Consider the following 21,852-nt stretch of genomic DNA (forward strand, 5'->3'; position numbering starts at 1 on the left):
GCCAATTTTTTTTCTGTTTTCAATTGAACTACAGCAACATGGAATACTTTATAATTTGATGATAAAGGGGAAAAGTTCTAGACATTTAAAAAAAAAACCTTTCATTTTGGATACATTTTATAGTCAGCATTATGGAACAAATGAAAGATGTTTTATTCTCTTAATACTACAACTTGGAGGCCTCAAAGTTTAGATGGGCTGCTTTCCAGCACATAAAGAACTGCAATCTATTTGTAGAGAGAACATGGATTTATTTAGAGACTGAAATATTTACTCTGAACCGAAAGAAACCAAGGATCCATTGCAGTTGGACAGCCAATAAACTTAAGTTAACAATAGGCTCAGTAATCACATATATTTCTTTTTGTTTTCCAAACAATAGATTGAACCTAAAAAATAGTATCTAGTAGGTAAAGGGCTGTAGTTTTCTCCATACATATAGGAACAAACCCTCTTGAACTAAATAGTACTTTTTTCCCAAAGGATTGAGAAAAAGGATTTCAGTATTGGATAATTGTGCAGAAAATACATGGCATACTTTATGATTACCTGGGTATGAATATAGAAGAACATTTTTTTAAAAAAAGATCTTATTCATTATTCTACCAACAGATATGCTATAAAAGATCACATAATTCAGAAATTTAAAAATTAAACATCCGATAATGCATGCATGATTATTTGAAAGTCGCAACCAGAAGCAGACATTTCAAAAGATTCTAATACAGTATAGGACTAATATTTAGAGGAACAATATTTGATTAAGTTCTTCAAACTTCAACTGTAAAATTAAAGTTCTTGAATATGAATGAGTACATCTTGTTCTTTCAAACGCTCCTTTATAATTTAGCCCAAGTTAACAATATTTTGGTGTCAGATGTACCAACAATGTTAGGGCAAACTGATCTTCTCTCAATTGTTGTAGTAGCTAAAATAGTTTATGCTTAGAGTTTTAAAGTAGATGTTTTGTCATATCCAAGATCAATATTAACACTGATCAATTCTATTAGTATTGAAATTATTCATTTCACATGTGGCTTAAATATGTATTTCTTTTAATTCAAATCTCATTCAAATCTTAACATTGTCACTCTAGATCAGGGTGTCTAACTGGTGGCCCACGTGCCAGATGCATCATACCCATCCCAGCTCCAGAGGAAAAACAGCACGATACATCACGTGATGGCAATGGGATGCTGAGAGTTTGACACCTGTTTTAGATGAATTATTAGAACCTATAGACATCACCTCTTAACAAATATTTTTATTCATATCAGTAATGAACAATCTATAAACTGACACTATTACAGGGAAATCAGTGTAATTCTTGACCCTATCATGCTATTATTGCTAGTGGCCTATGGTATTATTTTTAATACTATATGTTACTAATATAATAGTAGTACTATTACATCAATCCATTACTCGCCAGTTTTCCAATTGGAACTTGTTTAAATATGTTAAAGATCAAATATTATTTATTTTCTCAAGCTTCAGATTAATTTCAAATTTGCAGGCCAACTCCCTCATTTTTCCAATGACTACTGTCAGAAATTTGTTTTTTTTAAAGAGGTCAAATTCATCAGAAAGAAATTATAATTCACCATTCTGATCATATAGCTAAAGCAAAGCAAAACAAAACAAAATCTGTTTTTACAATAGGAAAGATTGTCCCAACTGGAACTAGAATTCAAGTATTTTCAATCATGTGCATGGTTGTGAATTTTTTTACCTATATGTGTTTACATTAACTGAAAATACACCTGGACAGTTTAACTAGAACAATATAAATAACCAAGACTTAGCATATTCATAGTGCCAGCTACAAGATCTAGAAGAAAGTTGGATATCCCTATTATAGCAGTATACCAATGCATTAAACCTTGTAAATTAAAGACTATTAATGTATACACTAGTATAACATTTAATTAAGTACAGTTACAAATGGAATGTTTGATGACTTTCTACACAAAATACTTTATATTCTCTGTAGAACATCTGTTCATTTCCTTACAGTAAATGAATCTGTGCAGTGTTACCATAACAACAATCTTTCAAGCATCTCAAGCCATTACATTTATTTAATATTAATTCTGCACTGCAAGCAGATTTATTTGAAGTCAAGGCCTATACTATCTTCAGTGATATGGTTATACCTAGCATTTGATGCCCAATAAAACATTCCATTCAAATATCAGCCTCTTTGTTTTTTTTCAGAGTATGTCAAGAACTGAAATACATCATGTCAAGTACAGAACACAGGCCACTATGTACCATTTGTTAACTGGTCATGTGACAAAAGAACATGACATATAACTGAATTTTTCATCAGAATTCACTACTCATAAATACCACAAGATCCTACAATTATTAATACAGATGTTGCACCCATATGTATTTCTCTTCTTTCAGGTAATTTCATTATTTTAAGAAACACAGTAACTTTGAATAAACATTTAGGGTGAATATACATATAGGTACAGCAAGGTTGTATTTTAAAAGGGTACTTCTGCTTAAAGAAACTTTTACATTGGATTATCAGTCTTAATAGGATTAAAATCCTAACATTTGAAATATTTAGCCCATGAATTACTTTATTAATCTATAACATAGTTCAAGAAAACATCCTAAACTTTCAGTGTAAGAAAACAATTGCTTAGTCATAAGCAATATAAAGAAGCACCCCTACAGCAAAATGCACACTTTAATTGGAATTAGCTCATGGTTGTGTAGTACTGCTTGTTTTCAACTCTGAACATTGGCTACACCCACTATTACCATTTAATATATCCTCACAAAACAAATGTATACTTCATAAAAATATTCACACTATGAAGAGTCCATATTGAATGCTGCCAGAATACTGAAAAAGCATTTCTCCTCTTAGATTTGCATTTAAAGGTTAATCCATTCTAATTTTCTGGTTGGTCATTCTATAAATAATGCTGTCATAGCCTGGATCCATATTCCACAGATTGTAGGAGATAACAATCACAGCTAACACCAGTCCAAGCATGATCCAGAAAATTATATTGAAGACAACAGCATAGTTAAAGTTATATGCATATCCCAGATTATATGGATTTTCAGGCTTGCTCTATAACAAGGAGAGAACAAAGGAATGAGTAAAGTATATACAATAAATCATAAATCACTCTAAAGAAACACAAGGAGTATTCTAGAAAATTAATTGTAAAACAATGTACAATTTATGTGCAATTAATGTAAATTTGTTCCTATTAAGTTATTGAGTATCAGTTGGAAGAATCTTCATCTTAATCCAAATTAGGAATCTACTAAATAATCTCTGACCAGTAGCTATCTAGCACCAATATGAAAATTTCCAATGAGGAGGAATACAACTGCTTAGGTAGATTGTTCCACTGGTTAGTAGCTTTTACCCTTATGGAATTCATTCTAATGTTCAACATTAATCTAATTTCTTTTAATATCAACCTTTTGGTCATTGTCCTGCCTCTTGAACAGAGAACAGTCTACCCCTGATATAATGGACAGCCTCATGGGCATATCACAGTCAAATCTCCATTTATCCAGTTCCTCATGTAGACTAGCTTCCAGACCCTTCGATATCACCTAAACCTGCGCCAATTTTTCAGGCCCATTTTAAAACAAGCTGCCCCTCATTAGTCATAGAATAATGTCTGGTCTAAACAGCACAGAAACATTTCTTTCTGTGATCTGGGTGCAACATTTCTATAAATGCAGCCTGAGAGTGCATTGGCCTTTTAGCAATTGCAGCACATTGCTTACTCACACTCAACTGGTAGACCACCAGGATTCCTAGATCTTTCTCTAAGTGACAATGTTCCAATGCATCTGATTTTTTTCCTATCCAGATTCAGACTTTATACAGTATTTATCACTGCTGAACATCAATCTATTGCATTTAGGCCAGTGTTCAGGCCTATTGAAGTACTTTCAACATAAAAAAACCAAGCAATCTTTACATGCCAGTAAATTCATGGGATTAAGGGGATGTTTCACCTAATGAATAAATCCAAAAAAATGTTTGGAAAGTAAGATATGTTTGTATATTTTATAGGTTCATCAGTAATCTTTGATTTTAGATTATTTTTAAATTTGCTTTAAACTTCACAGAAGTAATTTGGAAATCTAGTGACAAAGAATTTGTTTTTTCCTAATTTCTGAGGTTCAGAGAAAATGCTGTAGATTATTATGTCAAATCATTAAGTCACAAAAATAGAAATGATAGACAAATTGAATAATTATTCAACTTTTGCATTATATTACTCTGGACTCAAGTGACTATATTCAAGTGCATTTACAACTACTGTGTTTTATTCTAAGACTTATGTACTAAGGGGCAAAAAAAATAAAGAATAAAGCATAAACAGGTTATCATTAATAGTCTGCATTTTTCTGTTTAGTTATTTCACTAAAAGGCATGAGATTTTAAAAAAAGATTTATTATCCAACTATCAAAATAAATGCAAAAGTTTGTATAACCTCTGAGGATTGTAGAATAGATCTGGATTTTCTCACAAAGGGAGTATCAAAAGTCTTCACAGTTACCACTTCTACAACTGCATTCCCACTGTAGATGTTGTACATCTCATCTGCAAACTGAAAGAGCCAAAAATTCAGAATTTGCCGGCTGAAATTAGATACAAATGAGAAAGGGCACACAACTAAAATATTATATTGGAATAACAGTTGGAAGGGACCTTGAATGTCTTCTAGTCCAACCCCCTGCTCAAGCAGAAAACCATATACCAGGTCTGTCAAACTGGCGGCCCACTGGCTGGATACATCACTAGCAGGCTACACCCATCCTCGCTTCATAAAGGCAAAAAGCTTTGCGATACATCACAATCCGGCAATTGAGTTTGATATTCATGCCTTATACCATTTTAGACAAATGGCTGTCCAATCTCTTCTTAAAAAGCTGCAGTGATAGATTACCCACAACTTCACTGATTGATTGTTCTGTCAGGAAATTTCTGCTCAGTTCTAGGTTGGTTCTCCCCTCCCCCCCAACAAATGGGCGAGGTAAAATGGCGGACCACTGTAGAGCCACCATCACACAGCTTCAGGACAAACTGCTGCCTTACCAAGGTCTGCAGCAGAAACTTTCTGTAGCATTCAGAAGTTTCTGCAGCACTATGCAGACCTCTCTAAAGCAGCAGGATAAAGCATTTTTTAGTGTTCTCCATTTTGCCCTGTCCACAAATGGGCAGGAGAAAATGGTTGCATTTTGTTTGCTGCCATGCAATCCATGGACACATGGCATGTTCTCTTCCACAGCCTGAACTCCAGATAGCTTCAGAAGCCAAGTGTGGGACATGATGGATATGTGGAGAGTAGACAATGCTGCAGGGTTCCAGAAGGGAACCCTGGGGGAGAGAGGCGGAAGGACACTGCAGCAACCTTGTGGTAAATCATAAGGGCAAACAACTGCAGGCCTGCTGCAATAATTTTGAAATAGGATCATATGTAGCTTTTGGAGGTCTGTAATAATTTCAAATGTTTGTTAAGTGGCCTGTTATACCTCAAGAATTACCTTATATGACTGAATACTGAATTAAGACCCCTATTTTTCAGAGTATAAGACACTCCGAATTATAAGACACAGCTAGATTTTGGGGAAGAAAACAAGGGGAAAATATCTGCCTCTGTGTCTCAGCAATTTGCCTCCTTGCAACAAACAGTACAGACAATATACACTGTTTGTAGTGTATATTTCAGACTATACTTGTACAGATGCTGTTAAAATTGATGTGCTTTCTGGAAGTATAGTTATTCTCTGCTATTTAAAAGAATAGCACTTTTTAAAACAATAGCATGGGGCCTCTTCAGATCAAGTATTTATTTTAAAAAGCTTCTTCATTTTGTTAAGTTATCTAGAATATTAATAAAGCAGTCTTTAAAAAATAAGTCTAATAATTAGAGCATTCTATAGGTGTTTATAGTTGTTGACTTACCTGCTTGCAGCAAACAGCCTGATTAGCACAAGAAAAAAAAATCTGCCTCCCAGCAAATTGCTATGTGGGGCAAACAGCAAGTTTCACTTTCAATTTCTCCCAATCACCAACTGTTACAGGCTGCAGGGATTGCTATAATTTATTGAAGCCTCAGAAAGCCCCATTTGCTGCAAAGAGGTAAATTAGAGGCAGAGGCCAATGCATTGGGGCCGGAGTGTGGGTGGGGGCTACATTAAATGTATAAGATGGACCCAAATTTTCACCCTCTTTTAGGAGGAAAAAGGTGTGTCTTATACTCTGAAAAATATGGTATATCTTTATTTGACCAACAACTATAAGCTGAAGAAAATTTTATTTGAAAAAAACCAAACAGGTATCAGTAATAAATCACTGCATAATCTATTCATACCTGTTTCTATATTCTAAGTTAAGAAAAAGCAACATTATTTACCAGCATTTTTGCTCTACCAACCTTTTGCAGAGAGTCTGCAAGAATCTGAGAAGCATCCTTGAACTGCTGTGAATCTTCCCCATATCTTTTACCTATTTCTTCCAACCCAGAAAGTTCTAGAGAATATAGATCTGGTGAATGATCCTTGGCCAGATGTTTGTGTCTAGAAAGCTTGGGAAGCAATAGATACAATCATTAAAAGAATATCAAAGTAAAAAGTAGCCATTTCAATTTTAGAAAGCAACATTTTAGCTATTTTAAGTAATGGTTTTCTAGAATCCTACAGATGCATCTACATGGGATGGAAGTTAATGTTAATGGTTGATGTTAACGACAGGTGCACTGGGACAACATAAGCCATGATCCTTTTGTATAGCCCCAAGAGACAAGACAAAGGCCTCTTAGCAGATGGAAGCAGCTTGCCACATTCTCTGCTGGCTTCCCCACTGACTTTCTGGGAAAGCAGCAAAAAAGATTGCAAATGGAATCACATGTTCGCAGGACACTAGACAACCAGTCATAAGCACAAACAAGTTGCTAAACACCTAGATCATGGTCACAATGCTGTGGTGGAGGAGGTGGATAGGACATTTTGCATGTGGTCAGAAGTGCTCTACAGCAGGGGTTACCAACCTTTGGAACCTCAGGGACCCCTAAATTTATAATTTTAAATACCGCAGATCAGTAATATGATTTTTTAAAAAAGATAAATAGTATTTAGTGCAATATAAAATATGCAAATAATTTTTCTGTGGACCACCAACATTTTCTCGAGGACCACTGGTTAGTGACACTGCTCTACAGGACATAAAGCACCCTTTCTCAGGTGGTCATTAATTCAGACCATTAGGGATGGACATAAGTCAAAGATACCTTTATATACAAACGTTGAAGAGCTAGAATCTTGACAGCATGACATTCCATTTTAGTGAAAGTGCTGGAACATGTCGATACTTTTTATCCCATATTCTGCTTCTCCAGGAATTTATCAAGAAGGCCAGTTTAGCCAGTAAACTACACATTCTCCATTGTTTCTAATTTAAAATGTTCTACACCAGCTAAATAATTAGTCAGAAAATACACAGTCAACCACATAGTAGAATTTTGTTTGTAGAATTTACTTACTAAGTTTGTGATATCATGCAAAACTTGCAACTCTGACAGGAAGAGGAGATCAACCTATGAAATAAACATGTCTTCATAAAAACAAGCACACATGCAAAAAGGCGAATTGAAAAAGCATTTCAATTTATAATAAAAAGACTCAAAATCAATTCTGATATTAATTTAGCATGGATAGCACATGCAGGACTTACCCATACATTCTCTTAACAAATGAATCACTTAATGTAAAACTGAAATAAACTGAAGCAGAGAAAAATATTATTCTGTTGGGATAAATCAGAAGGGGTGATACTTACCAGGGGTTCCGGCAATCACTACTGCTAGTTTGCTTGTGACCGTGCCGCACGCGTGCTTGATGCGCTGTGTGCGCATGTGCATTACAATAAAAATTGTTATGCGCATGCACAGAAGCAAAAAACAAGATGACACCACCTACAGTGCCACCCGGAAAACTGGTTTGGGGGCGTGGAAGGCCTGGGTCGCTGCCAGTTCCAGTGACGCAGGCCACCAAACAACTATTGGTTCGGCTGAACCAGTCCAAACCGGTAGGAACCCACCACTGATACTTACCATGAGCAAAGATTTAGGTGAATTCCATAGAGAATAGAATAAGACTTTTTCTTAAAATTACCGTATTTTTTGGAGTATAAGATGCACCTCCGCCCTCCCCAAAAGAGGGTGAAATCTGGGTGCGTCTTATAACTGAACACAGCATTTTTGGCCTCCCAAAACCCTGCTCCCTTCACAAAAATGGATGTACAGAGGGTTAGGGAGGCTTGCAAAGTGCTCCTGGGGGCTGGGGAGGGCAAAAACGAGCCAAAAATAGACTGGTTTTTTTTTTGCTTCCCCACCAGCCTCCCAGGAGCACTCTACAAGCCTCCTAAAGACTATGCATGCCCCTTTTTTGGGGGGGGGAAATGGGCCTTTTTTGCTCATTTTTGCCTCCCTCCCCCGGTCCCCAGGAGCGCTTTGCGGGCCTCTCAAACTCTCTGCATGTCCCGTTTGTCACAAAAAATGAGGCATGTTTGGGAGATCTGCAGAGTGCAAAAACTTTTTTAAAAAATTTACCTCTTCAAAATCTTAGTGCATCTTATACTCCAGTGTGTCTTATACTTTGAAAAATACGGTATTTTCATATTTTCCTCATTGTCACTACTTGTGTCCCCTCACTTAGAACTGTTCTTTATATGTTTTAGCTTCTACTCCCCTAATCATTTTTGTTGCTCTTCTCTGTACTCTTTCCTTCTCAACATCTTTTTTACATTATGGTGACCAAAACTGGATGTAGTATTCCAAGTATGGCCTTTCCAAGCCATTATAAAGTGGTATTAACACTTCACGTGATCTTGACTCCATCCCTTTGTATATGCAGCCTAGAACTGTGTAGGCTTTTTAGGCAGCTGCAGCATACTGCAGGCTAAGAAAGCTAAGAATTTTTTGATCAGATATAAATTAATTCCAGATTCATGTGGAGAAGTGGGTATAGAAAAGAAGCTAGTGGTTGAGCAAGACCCCAAAGGTGGCATTGAAGAAGACGTGACAGAGAGGAGTAGAAAGGAAGAAGATGTAGCCAAGATAGTTGTACAGGAATCTATTATGGTGCTTAAACATGTCTATCATGTGGAATATTAATGGAGCAAATGCCCCATCTAAGCGCTACTCCTCACTATTTGAGGAAACTTAATTTGGATATAGTCTGTCTTCAAGAAACACATATTAAGAAACAAGACAAGAAATATTTGATAAATAAACGACTAGGAGATGAATTTATATCAGCTGGTGTAAAAATTTTTAATGGAGTTGTTTTGTATATGAAATCCCAATTCAAACCTAAGTTATTTGTAGCAGATGAATATGGTAGATTTGTAGCAGTGGAAATTGAACTTAATGGAATAAAATCAATAGTGGTGGGCGTGTATAGGCCAAATGATGATAGAAGCAAATTTTTTGCTCATTTAATGGATCAGTTACTGCCTTTCTCATATGGAAACTGACTTATGTTGGGGGTTTGGAAATGACTGTCTACACCAGTTTTGGATAGAACATCCATCAAAAGGGTTAAACCCTCACAGGGTAAATTATCTAAGATTTTGAGATGATGATAATTTGCTGTGTTTTCCCGAAAACAAGACAAGGTCTTATTTTCTTTTGACCCCTGAAATAAGAGCTTGGGCTTATTTGGGGGGAGGGGAGCTTATTATTTTGGGTGAGGAGGCAGCGAGCGATGGTGATGGCAGAAGACTTAACCTGGCATGTGACTCCTGCCAAGCAGCTTCCGATCCTACAAAGGGTTCAGCCTTCATTTATGCATCAGCTCCCGAGATGGAACTTCATGAAAGTTGAGATTCCCGCCCCTTTCAACAAGTTTGCAAAATTTCTGCTCCCCCCCCCCCGCTGCCCGGTCAAAGCCAATGGGGCTGGGGAAAACTAACCCCTTTGTGGTGAAGCTCGAGACACATGAAGGTTCCTTTATCTGGCCGCGGAGCGCCAAGAGATTCCAGCTGCATACAAGTCAGTAAGGCAGCTTCCCTTGTGAATTTGCGCCCACCCACCAGCCTCCACTCACCAGCGCTGCTTCTGCTCGCTTTCGATGCCTCTCCTCAACCGAGAGCAACACCTCAGCGTGGGACCACAAGCCTGCCACTGACAGGGAAGGGGCGAGGCAGAAAGCCATTGAAGGTGCTTGCCTCACGCACTGCTGGGGCAAGGTTTTATCTGACTGGGAGGGAAACCTGCAAGTCGGTTCTTCTCCCTGGTGAAGAAATCTACTTGTTGGAAGAATGGTAGGAGGCACCCATCCATGCCCCCTCCGTTGAGCTCATCCCAGTCCCAAATTTGAACCACCTCTTATAAAAGGCGTCTTGGGCTGGCAACAGCAACTTTTGGTCTCCGAAGAGCTCTTTGGGGAAGCACAAAGGAGCACAGCAGGGGTGGTCCATTTTGCTTGAAAGTCAAGTGGCCTGGAAGGGGCAACCAGAAGCTGTGAACACATTTTGCGAGTGGGAGAAGTCTGGCACTGGGTGGGCACTACGTGACAATAGGTGCTGGACAGCTGCTCTCTTGTGAGCGGGGTGGGAGTTTGCAGGTGAGGAGGATGGATGGATGGGAGGCGGGCAAACGGTAAGAACTCTGGGAAGAGAGAGGCAGCGCCTTATCAGCTCAGCTGATCTGCTGTTCAGAATTAAGGGGCCCAGCTGCCATTAGCTGACAGGGAAGGGAAGGGTTGTGCTGCCCACATCCACCCCTTCACTAGGGCTTGTTTTTAGGGGAGGGCATATATTTAGGCCCACCCCAAAAATCAGGCTTGGCCTTATTTTTGGAACATGTAATACTAATAGATTCATGGAGATATACAAATGAAGATGCCAGAGAAAGACATACATCTTTTTCAAGGATTGACATGATATGGATAACTAAAATCTTGCAAATAAAATTTTGAAAGTGGACATTCTGCCTAAATCTTTCTCTGACCTTATGGTGCTTTTGGCTTTAAGAGGAAAAAGCTTGAGTTTCAGATGGAGGTTAAATGAAACTATTTTATAAAAAATTGTAAAAGACTGTAAAAAGAATTTGCAGGAATACTTTGAGAATAATTTGAGTAAAGGGACAAACTTAACAATAGTATGGGAGGCTAGTAAAGTGGTTATGAGGGGCTATTTTATATAGTATAATCGCTTAGAGAAGAAAAAAATCCTAGGAAAAGATGCAAAGAATATTGGACAAAATCAGACAGAAAGAAATTCAGCTGCAAAAGACATCTATGGATCCTATAATTTTAGACCATATTAAATTGTTACGGCAACAATTAACTATGTTAACTGTACAGGAAATAAAAACAAAATTAAACTATGCAAAACAAAGATATTTTGAATTTGCAAATAAACCAGGCAGATGGTGGACATATAAATTAAGAAAAGGAAAAAAAGAAGACAATGATTCTTGAATGAAAAATTGAAAGACAATAATGTAATAACAGACAATGAACTCATTAAAAAGTCATTTCATAATTTTTATTCAAATTTGTATAAAAGACAGAAGCTTGATATATTAAAAATAGATGAATACCCTTTAAGACAACAGTTACTTAAACTATCACAAACCTAGAGACAACTTGTGAACGATCCAATAACTGCTTTTGAGGTATCATAAGCTATCAAAAAAAAAAAAAAAAAATGAGGCCAGGCAAAACCCCAGGCCCAGATGGTCTCACAAGTCAATGCTATAAGTGCTTCAAGGATGAACTTCTTCAACCACTAACGGACACAATGAATGATATACTACAGATGGGAAATATACCCAAGACATAGAAGGAAGCCAATATTGTGCTGCTTCAAAAGGAAAGACCAATTTCATTATTAAATAAAGATTTAAAACTCTTCGCTGCCATTCTGGCAGAAAGGCTAAAAAAGATTCTACAGGTATATTATACATGAAGACCAAACAGGCTTTCTACCGAAAAGACAGCTAAGAGGTAATTAGAAGACTGCCTTAAATATTATTGAATACTTACAATACCATACGAAAAACAGGCTGTATTAATATTTTTAGATGCAGAGAAGGGCTTTGACAACCTAAATTGGGTTTTTATGTTTAAGGTGCTGGAAGAAATGGACTTTGGAGTTAATTTTATCCAAGGAATTAAAATGAGCTACACATCACAGAATGCAAAAATTATCATAAATGGTGATTTAACTGACTAATGCGAAATTCCAAAGGATAAATGACAAGGATGTCCTTTGTTCCCTATGCTATTTATCTTGGTTTTGAAATCCTGAATTGAAGTATTAGACAAGATGATAAAATAAGGGGTATAAATATTAAGAAATAAATTTATAAATTGACAGCCTTCACTGATTATCTCATTATATTTTTACAGGACCCAAAAATAATATAGAATACTTGATGAGGAAACTGAATGAGTTTGGGGATTTGGCAGGTTAAAAAATAAATAAACAGAAAACAATGCTAATCAAGAATATGTCTTCTCAGGATAGTGATATATTGAATAAAAACTCAGGTTTTAGGGTTGAGAAAAAGGTGAAATACCTAGGGGTTATGTTAACAAATACAAATATAAAACTGTTTCAAAATAACTATGTCCTTCTTTGGAGGGATATTAAACGGGATTTACAAAAATGGGATAAATTGCATTTATCATTAGTGGGTAGAATTTCTGTAAATTTCTTACCAAAGAGGCTTTTTTAAATTTCAGATGTTACCAATACTTACAACTGATAATCTAGTTAAACACTGGCAGGAGGATATTTCTAAGTTCATGTGACAAGGGAAAAAACCAAGAATTAGATATAAGCTACTGCAATATGCTAAGGAAAGGGCGGGGGGGTAGGTCTACCAGATATGAAATTGTATTTTGATGCATGCTGTTTGACCTGGGCAAAAGAATGGGTGAGCCTCCAGATAAGAGGTTACTTGAACTAGAGGACCATACATTAAGATTTGCATAGCACAGCTACTTATGGTATGATAAAAGTAGAGTTAATGTTGATTTTAATAAACATTTTGTTAGATGTGCCATACTAAGAGTTTGGAAGAAATATAAAATAAGGCTCTGAACGAAGTTGCCCCTTTGTGTGTCACCATAGGAAGCCTTTTTTAGAAAAGAAATTATAGCAAAGCCAGATTGGTTGATGTACGGTAAAATTTTATCTTTCAACTCTGGTGATCCAATATTAAATCCGAGATAAGAACTTGAATTAGAAGGTTATGTTTCCCAATGGTTTACCTATCAAAAACTGCCCAAAAATGGAAGGACACTTCAATTCCTACTATGGGCGAATGGTTGCAGAAGTTGATGGAGTTGACTGAAATGGCAAAATTGACCACTTTGATTAAAGAACACAAATACTTTTGTTTCTGTATGGACACCGCTTCTGAACTTCGTGCTTATGTGGAAAAGAATGAAACTCAGACTTTGGTTTTACCGATCAAATGATAGATCTTTATAGAAATGGCTTGTTCATATTATTATGAAAAAGCAAAAAGTTGTGATTTGATGTTAATGGCTTATTTTACTGTAACAGAAATAGTCGGAAATCAATGCTTCTTTTTCTTTTCTTTTCTTATCTTTCCTTAGTTCTCTTTCCCTTTCCCCCACTCCCACTGCTTTTCTATTTATTTTGTATTTTATAATACTTTATAACTCAATAAAAATGTTAAACAGGCAAATGTGAAACTGAAATAAACTAATAAATACTACATGTCCTGAAACAGATCTTATCTAAAATATAGATTTGACAAAATGGGATTCCGCAACATACATAACATCAATTAAAATAGTTGTCAAGCAAGACAATTTGAATAAGTCTTGCCTTACCTCATTGTTTCTGCTTAATGAGTTGAGGGGAAGGGAAGCAAGAATGGAGTTATCTTGGAAAAGTCTGTTCCGAAGCTGCCGCAGTGTGACAGAAAGATCTTCAAATACAGAATTTGCTTTTCCCACCATATAAACTCTCTGAAAGAACCATCATTATGCATTATAATCTTGCACTGTTATAAGAGTCTTCAACTCTCTCCTAATATTGAAATTTCTAAGAACAATCTCTACTCAGAAGCATTTAAAGGTCATATTTTTTTATTATTTTGTAAAAAAAAATATGGAACTTACTTCTTCACTAGGAGCTAATTGGACAACTACAGGCGTTTCCTCAGAAAATAAAGTATGTATTGCATTTGCAACCCCATCCAGGCTGAAGGGAACTGCCTAAAATAAAAGAAATTGAAATATATAGAAAACAGGAAAATAATAACTTTCAGCATATATTATTGTTTCTGTGTAGGCAGTCCTTGACCATTTGAGCCCAAAATTTATGTTAAGTGAGAAATTTGTTCAGTGAGTTTTGCCCCATTTTACAACTTTTCTCGCCACATTTGTTGTGAATCAATTTATATTAGTTTATATTAGTAACATGGTTAAGTACATCTGGTTTCCCCATTGACTCTCAAAGTCAATCATAACAAGACACTGATCATCATAAATGTCAGTCAGCTGTCAAGCATCTGTCAAGCATCTGAATGTAATGTGACCATGGGGATACTGCAATGGCATGAAAAAGTGTGAAAAATGGTCCTAAGTCACTTTTTTCAGTGCCATTGTAACTTTGAACAGTCATTAAATGAACTGTTGTAAGTCGAGGACTACCTGTATTGTCCCAAGAAAAACAAAAATCAATATGAAATATATTTAGGAAGACTTTCAATTGCTTGTAACTACTAGCTTTCCCCAAAATGAAGAACCATGTAGTTCTAAAAAGTAATGGGTTACATTACAGACTAGAATGAATAAAGGCGTAATTTTCTGAAGTAAGTAGAGTAAACATTAGTTATATTTTCATTAGGGCTATCTTAGGATCTTTTAAGATTAGCCAAACATTTCTTTCATGGAAAATAATGAAGATTTCAGAATCTTCAAGCAATTTATTTTGGTGAAACTGAAGAACAAACAATGAGAAATAATGCATATTCAAATAAGGTAATACAAATTAAGGTGTACAGTACTAACATTCAGATTAAAGTGGTTAGAAATTATGGAAAAAAGCATGTCCAAGTTACATAAACCTGTGTTTTTATGAAGCTTTACTTCTAACTGTACATAGATCTTTCTATTTAAGGGGTAATTATTATTCTATAATCTAAAAACACCTGCTTTAAAGGAAGAAAGTGAAATTTTACTCAAATAAAAATTTATTATTTAAATCGGCATTAGCTCATATATACCTCCGGTCTAGCTTTTTTTTCCTTTGATTTATTGCAGCATTAGTCAATAGAGAACTTTCCAAAGATTCTGAATTACAGTTCCTAACCCCAACCCCCACCCCAATTAAGTAAATTTGCTGGGATTCCTGGAAACTGCAAAGCATCTGGAGGGCCCTAGGTTATCTAACCTCAATATATTATATTTCCATGTGCCAGATTGATTTTTTTCACTTCAGTATATAAATGGCATAATTTACTATATTCCTCCCAGTACACGAATAGTTTATTCATGTGGGAAGAAAAAGAAAGCAAAAATATGTTAATTATTAAGATAAAAAAAATTACTTTCTGCTACTTTCTGAAAAGAATGGGAAAATTTCTATACATTCTCATTCTCAGATGGAAACCTCTACCAGTACATCATTTCCATACAGAGCTTCTAGAAAGAACTGCTGTATAAATTTACTGAACATTCTAAATGTTCAAAGAAAAAAAGTATCTTCTATGTGACTTCCAAAATTTACATTCTGTTTCTGTACACCAACTCATAACAAAAGCATGCAGTCTCGAAACCATACTTCCTTGTTCTTCTATATGGAAGTTTTGCTACTAATACACTAGAATCTATAATGTACTTACATTTTCAACCGGGTAAGATATTCCATTCTTAGGCATTGTTAGCTTGTCTATCCCAGTTACAGTAACAAGAACAGTAGCTCGCGGACGCCGAAAGAGATCACCTACTGCTAACCCAGGCCAAGAGAGATCCTGTAACAATGCAAATTTTCTTTTATAAAACATTATATATTTTTCAAAAAAATGTTTTAGGTGAATTTATGTATCTTAATATGGGACATTAGAAACTGTATTAATGAATTTATTACACTATTTAAATGAAAAGAACAGATGCAGTACTATTCATCAATTCATGATTTTGGTAAACATGTTGGACATACTGGTAATTATAAATAAATTTATAATCTGATTTTGAATTCCCCTAGATAGTGCACAGATCTGCATCACTTAAAAAAAAAGGCAAGGAATACTGTGGCTGAAGAGATATACAGTAATGAGTCACATACTTCCTCAATAGAGAAGCCCATGGATAAGGCTGCCACATCTGAAATTCGTTCTCCAGGAATTGGCCAATTTCCTTCTCGAAATATAACAGATTCAGGAGTTCTTAATACACTGAATTCATTGGCAGAAACAACTGAAATAAGAATGCAATATGATAAAGTCATTTCCACAAATATATAAGGCAGCATCCCCATTGTCATGTGATTAAAATTCAGATACTTGGCAATTGGTTTATATTTATTATGGTTGCAATGTCCTGAGGTCATCTGATCACCTTTTGCAACCTTCTGGCAAACAAAACCAATGGGGAAGCCAGATAAGTTTACAACTGTGTTACTAACTTAACAACTACAGTGATTTATTTAATAACTTGAATACAGTGCCATTAAAAGAATAATGCTACTGGAAAATAATTATTTATTTTATATCTGTGTACATTTTAACTATTTGAGAGAACAATGACAATTGCTATTCCCACCCGGATTCCAAAATGCTACTACAGCATTCTGATACAGGAAAAGACAAGAAGAAAGTTACAGTAAATGTTATGATTTTAAATAATCTACGCACAAGATGTTCCTAAACGTATACTCAAGGTGCAGAATGCACCCATATATATATAAACATACTGAATGACCAGTTATCAAGTGGTTTCTACATCACGCATTTCAGAAAAGGATCCATGGCTAAATAGTATAATTTATTATAGAATTTTTTAAAACAATTTCAGATTTACTCTAAAGCACTTTCGTTAATTTCATTAGAAAATACCATTGGCCACAAGCATTTTAATCATCTGCAAAAAAGTACAAATAGGTTAGGATAGACAAAATATAGAAAATCTTCTAATATTTGTTCAAGAATTTTAGTTCTATGTTGGCAATTTAAATGCTAATTTACATACTTCAATGGGGAAGATTTGGCCCAAAGCTCAGTTTTCTTATTCTTGTTAACCTGCTATGAGTGTAAAATGGATCTTCCTTCAGAATCATGTTTTTACTCCACACACAAACTTGCAGTTGGTATAATTGAATTATTGTTATTTTGACCATGTTAACCTTGGAGGGAGGTCAAAACTACATCCAAAGCTGTGTTACACAGAATAAGTATTGACAATAAACACATGGGATTCTATGATACTAATTTACATCAACAAATTTACACCAACACCACAGCATCAGTAAATATTAGCTAGCTAATATGTCATTTGAATTTGTAAAGGTTCCATTTCAGAGTGTCCACAAAAAATAGAGTTTGCTATAATGACTAAGGCACTAGGCTAGAAACCAGGAGACTATGAGTTCCAGTCCCATTTTATACTCTTAAAAGCTTCAGCTTGCTAAACTATTATAAGTGTTTAGAAAAGGTAATCACGGGTTATCCACATTTAATCTGTTAATTTAAAACATTGTTGTCCTCTAACATAGTGTAAAAGCACTTGATCCAACATAGAGAAATAACTGTATTTGCTTTCTGAGTTGTATCTTAATTGAAAATTTCTTTTTTAAGCTTGATTGTTGGGAAAAATTATAATTTAAATCTTGATCAGTATAATTTTAGACTGCTATGTATAATCTACAAGAATCAGCTTGGTTTGATAACTTTTAAAATAAGACCCATCTCTCAATGGGTGGGAATTAGTACAGGAATTTTTTCCTCACGTTGTTTGCATTCAAAACTGTAACCACAGAAGCTGCGAAACAGATATAGAGTCTATGGCTTCAAAGAATTGCACGAAGCAGCAGCTAATGACAAAGCAACAGCATCTATTTTCATGTGTACGAAACAAATTAATAAAGTCACCATGACACAGAGTTCAGTTTATTGACAATAATTAAATCCAACGCCACATGTGCCCAACAACTGCATAATTTAGAACAGCAGTATTACCACGGCAAAGCAATCCCACTATAACATCCGTCGCCGCCCTCACAGCCGCCGCCCTCATCCAGGCCGACCAGTAGGAGCCACAACTCCCATCATCTCCTGCCATCAACTCTGGAGATGACAACTCAGAAAAAACGGTCTCCTTCGGCTATCGGCCCCCGAGTTTTCGCTACCAATCACCCTCCGGGCCTCCCCTTAAACACTCTGCGACGCTTCGAATTGCTGCAGGCCGGCTTCGCCTTCTCACCGGTTCCCATGACTGATCACGCTCGCCCTCTCCCGTTTTCATCCACATCCAGCGTCTGACCTTTCCGCCTTCCCCCTTGCCCGGAGGGCGACTAAGCTTCATGGGACCGCCGCCTCCACTTTTCCAGTCCCCCGTTCTGATGAAAACAAGCCTGGAACCTTACCTGCCAGAACCACCGAGACAACCCACAGCACTCCCCACCGAGGCGCCATCATCCTCACGTTTGCCCCGACCACTGTTCAAGTCAGGAAGAAGAAAACGCATCCGGCATCTACATGCCAAATGTCCCGCCTTTCATCGTAATTGACCAAATTACCAACCACTCAGAAATCTGATATCATGACGGTAGCGGAAAGAAGGTGTGGCCACTTTCTGAAGGTCAAGTCTGTACTGGCACTATCTGTGCTGGTGAAAACCCTGCCATCGCAGTGACTTCAAACTGTCATGCGGAAGAGGGAGGAGATTTAGCTCGAGTGATTGATCGCTTGGCCATTCACGATAAAGAAGGAGTTTTAAAGACAAGCTCAATAAATTTCATAGGAAAAGAGGATCATAGGACATTGTAGGACCATGAAGTTCCTGTACATCGACCGGAAATACTGCAAGGATCTGGGTGTAGGAAGGGAAAGCGGGACCAGTGCAATCTAGTGATGAGACATCGGGCACTCTCCCAGACCTAAATTTTTGCGGAGGGACAGGCTGAGATAGCTGGATGGCCAATATTCGGCACAAGCGTTCTAATTGACTGTAGGGCTGAAAGAGAATAAAGAGAAGGTCGAGTGATAGACAGGGAAGCTGCTATTTGACACATTTGCACGCAGCGATAACGCATATGAAAGAGGATTTCTTAACCAGCCTTTGCCATATTTGCAAAGAAATATGAGTAAGAGTCAAATTGGGCTAGTGGTTAAGGCATCAGGCTAGAAACAGGGAGATGCCGTAGACACGAAACCACCTAATCTCTCTCTCTTTCTCTCTCGTTGGCCTCATACCTCATTTTTGTCAGTTTATGCATACCTGGGATGGGGAAACCAGTCATACTTAATAAGAGAAACCAAAGGGTGTGTTCTGTGGACAGCAGTTGGTACTTGCAGGAGGTCTTAACCTGAATGATGGATGGAACATGTGTATTTGAAGTTCTGTTAAGTGTTATTGCAGTAGAGAAATGCCATCAAAATCCCATTGGTTGCACTCCAGCAATTACTTAACCTGCTTATTCACTCGGTATTCAAGCTGATAGCTAACCATGCCTAGCCACGCTCTTTGCCCCTCCCAGCCACTCGCCTCAGATGAGGTTGATATGTTGATATGCCCAGTCAAAACAATGGTTTTGACTAGGTTCTTGATGCTGATTGAGGGAGAGGGGGTGGTGCCCCATTGGCCCGGGATAAAGGGGCTCACTTGGGAATCAGAGATGGCTGTGGCAGTTTTGGGACTCCCAAGCAGCTCAAGCAGGGCTTCACACATCCTCGGGAGCCTCTCCGGCCACCCAAGAGAGTGCCTTCAGGCACCAACACCACCTCAGATACTGCACTCCATCACTTCATTGCCATCGCTCCCCCCCACCAAGCCACTTCACTCCCATCATCCTGGCTGAGAGGCTGCTTGCCCCCATGGCCGGGAAGCCACATGGCCACACTAGCCGGGAGGACACTCGCCGCCCCTGGCCAGGAAGCTGCATGGCTGCCCTGGCTGGGAAGACACTTGCTCACCTGGCTGAGAGGCTGCATGGCCACACTGGCCAGGAGAATGCCCTCCCCCTGACCAGGAAGGTATATGGTTGCGCTGGCCAGGAGGACATTTACCTCCCTCACCAGGAAGCCACATGGCTGCACTGGCCGGAGAGATGCTTGCCCATCTGTCTGAGAGGACACTCACCCACCTGGCAGAGAAGCCACATGGCTGCACTGGGCAGGAGGATGCTTGCCCCCTTGGCTGAGAAGCTGCATGGCCGCATTGGCCGGGAAGACGCTCACCTGCCTGGCTGAGAATGACATTCGCCCATCTGGCTAAGATGCCACATGGCTGCTTTGGCTTACCCCCTGGTGAGAAGCCTCATGGCTGCACTGGCTGGGAGGCTGCTTGCCTCCCCCAACCATGAAGCCACATGGCTGTGCTGGCCGGGAAGACGCTCACCTGCCTGGCCAGGAGGACACTTACCTGCCTGGCTGAGAAGCCGCATGGGCATGCTGGCTGGGAAGACGCTCGCCCACTAGATGAGAAGTCCCATGGCCGCACTGGCTGGGAGGATGCTCACCCCTCCCCCCCCAGATGAGAAGCTGCATTTCTGCACTGGCTGGTAAGACACTTGCCCGCCTAGCTGAGAAGACGCTTGGCCGTGCTGGCTGTGCTTGCCAAGAAGACACTCGCCTGCCTGGCCAGGAGGCTGCTTGCCAGCCAGGCTGAGAAGCCACATGGCTGCATTCGCTGGGAAGACACTCGCCTACCTGGCCAGCAGAACACTCACCTGCTTGGTTGAGAAGCCACATGACTGCATGAGCTCCAGAAACTTCCTCCAGCACAATTAGTAACCCCACCCAAATACCATGCCCTCCCTCCCCATTTCATGGCAGTCGAAGCAACAGCAAAGCAGAGGCTGACATCCGGCCGTCCTCCGGAAAAAGGCGTTCAGGCCTGGAAAACGACAAAACACAAACAAACAGATGAACAACAAAAAACAGAAGAGAAAAAGAGGGGGGAAATCAAGGCTTGTCAGGATAAGCAGAATAAAACTGTCGAAGCAGTCGGGGAGCGCGGACATGGGACTTGTCCACCCATTCGGTATGAGATGGAGGAAAATGCTTCCAAGCTACTAGGTACTGTATCCGATTCCGCCGCCGTCTAGAGTCCAAAATCTCATGAACCTCAAAATGTCGTTCACCATCAATCAACAGGGGGGCAGGCGGTGGGTCCACAGGCAGACGTAAAGAGGAGACACGAACCGGTTTAATGAGGTTAACGTGGAAAACTGGATAAACACGGTTGAGATGTTTGGGTAGCTGCAAACGAACCGAAACAGGATTGATGATCTTGATGATGGGAAATGGGCCCACGTACTTAGGCCCCAATTTCTTAGACTTTTGTGTAGTTTGAAGGAACTTCGTGGACAAATAAACCTGGTCACCCACTTTGTACTGGTAAGATTGCGCACGCTTCTTATCAGCCTGTTTCTTATGAGCACGATGCGCAGCATCCAAAGTACTAAGTGCCAAAGGCCAAACATGGCTCAATCGCTCACTCCACTCAGAGACGGAAGAAACTTGTGGCTGCTCAAGGGGAATTTCAGGAATAGGAACAAAGTCTTGACCAAACACAACACGAAAAGGAGTGAACCCAGTGCTGCTATGGACAGAATTATTATAGGCCACTTCAGCGTACGGCAACAA

At 38.4% G+C, this 21,852-nt stretch overlaps 1 protein-coding gene across 1 annotated transcript; it reads right to left on the reverse strand.

The window, feature by feature from the left end:
- Window positions 1-340: 340 nt before the first annotated feature.
- Window positions 341-18,754, reverse strand: ATP6AP2 (ATPase H+ transporting accessory protein 2). Its single transcript, XM_032219548.1, has 9 exons — window positions 18,630-18,754; window positions 16,335-16,465; window positions 15,892-16,020; window positions 14,165-14,260; window positions 13,874-14,011; window positions 7,540-7,593; window positions 6,436-6,585; window positions 4,489-4,605; window positions 341-3,097 (listed from the first exon to the last, which is right to left on the reverse strand). The coding sequence occupies exons 1-9, from the start codon at window positions 18,679-18,681 to the stop codon at window positions 2,903-2,905; spliced, it is 1,062 nt and encodes a 353-aa protein (XP_032075439.1). The 5' UTR covers window positions 18,682-18,754; the 3' UTR covers window positions 341-2,902.
- Between the last annotated feature and the right edge of the window lie 3,098 nt (window positions 18,755-21,852).

The sequence above is a fragment of the Thamnophis elegans genome, chromosome 6, assembly GCF_009769535.1.
Source record: "Thamnophis elegans isolate rThaEle1 chromosome 6, rThaEle1.pri, whole genome shotgun sequence".
NCBI classification, from domain to species: Eukaryota; Metazoa; Chordata; class Lepidosauria; order Squamata; family Colubridae; genus Thamnophis; species Thamnophis elegans.

Coding starts and splice junctions, on each gene's coding strand:
- ATP6AP2 (XM_032219548.1), bottom strand. CDS start 18,681: ATGATGGCGCCTCGGTGGGGAGTGCTGTGGGTTGTCTCGGTGGTTCTG. Junction 16,466..18,629: donor TGTCTCGGTGGTTCTGGCAG/GTAAGGTTCCAG, acceptor TTCTTATTTCAG/TTGTTTCTGCCAATGAATTC. Junction 4,606..6,435: donor TTGCAGACTCTCTGCAAAAG/GTTGGTAGAGCA, acceptor TGGCTCTTTCAG/TTTGCAGATGAGATGTACAA.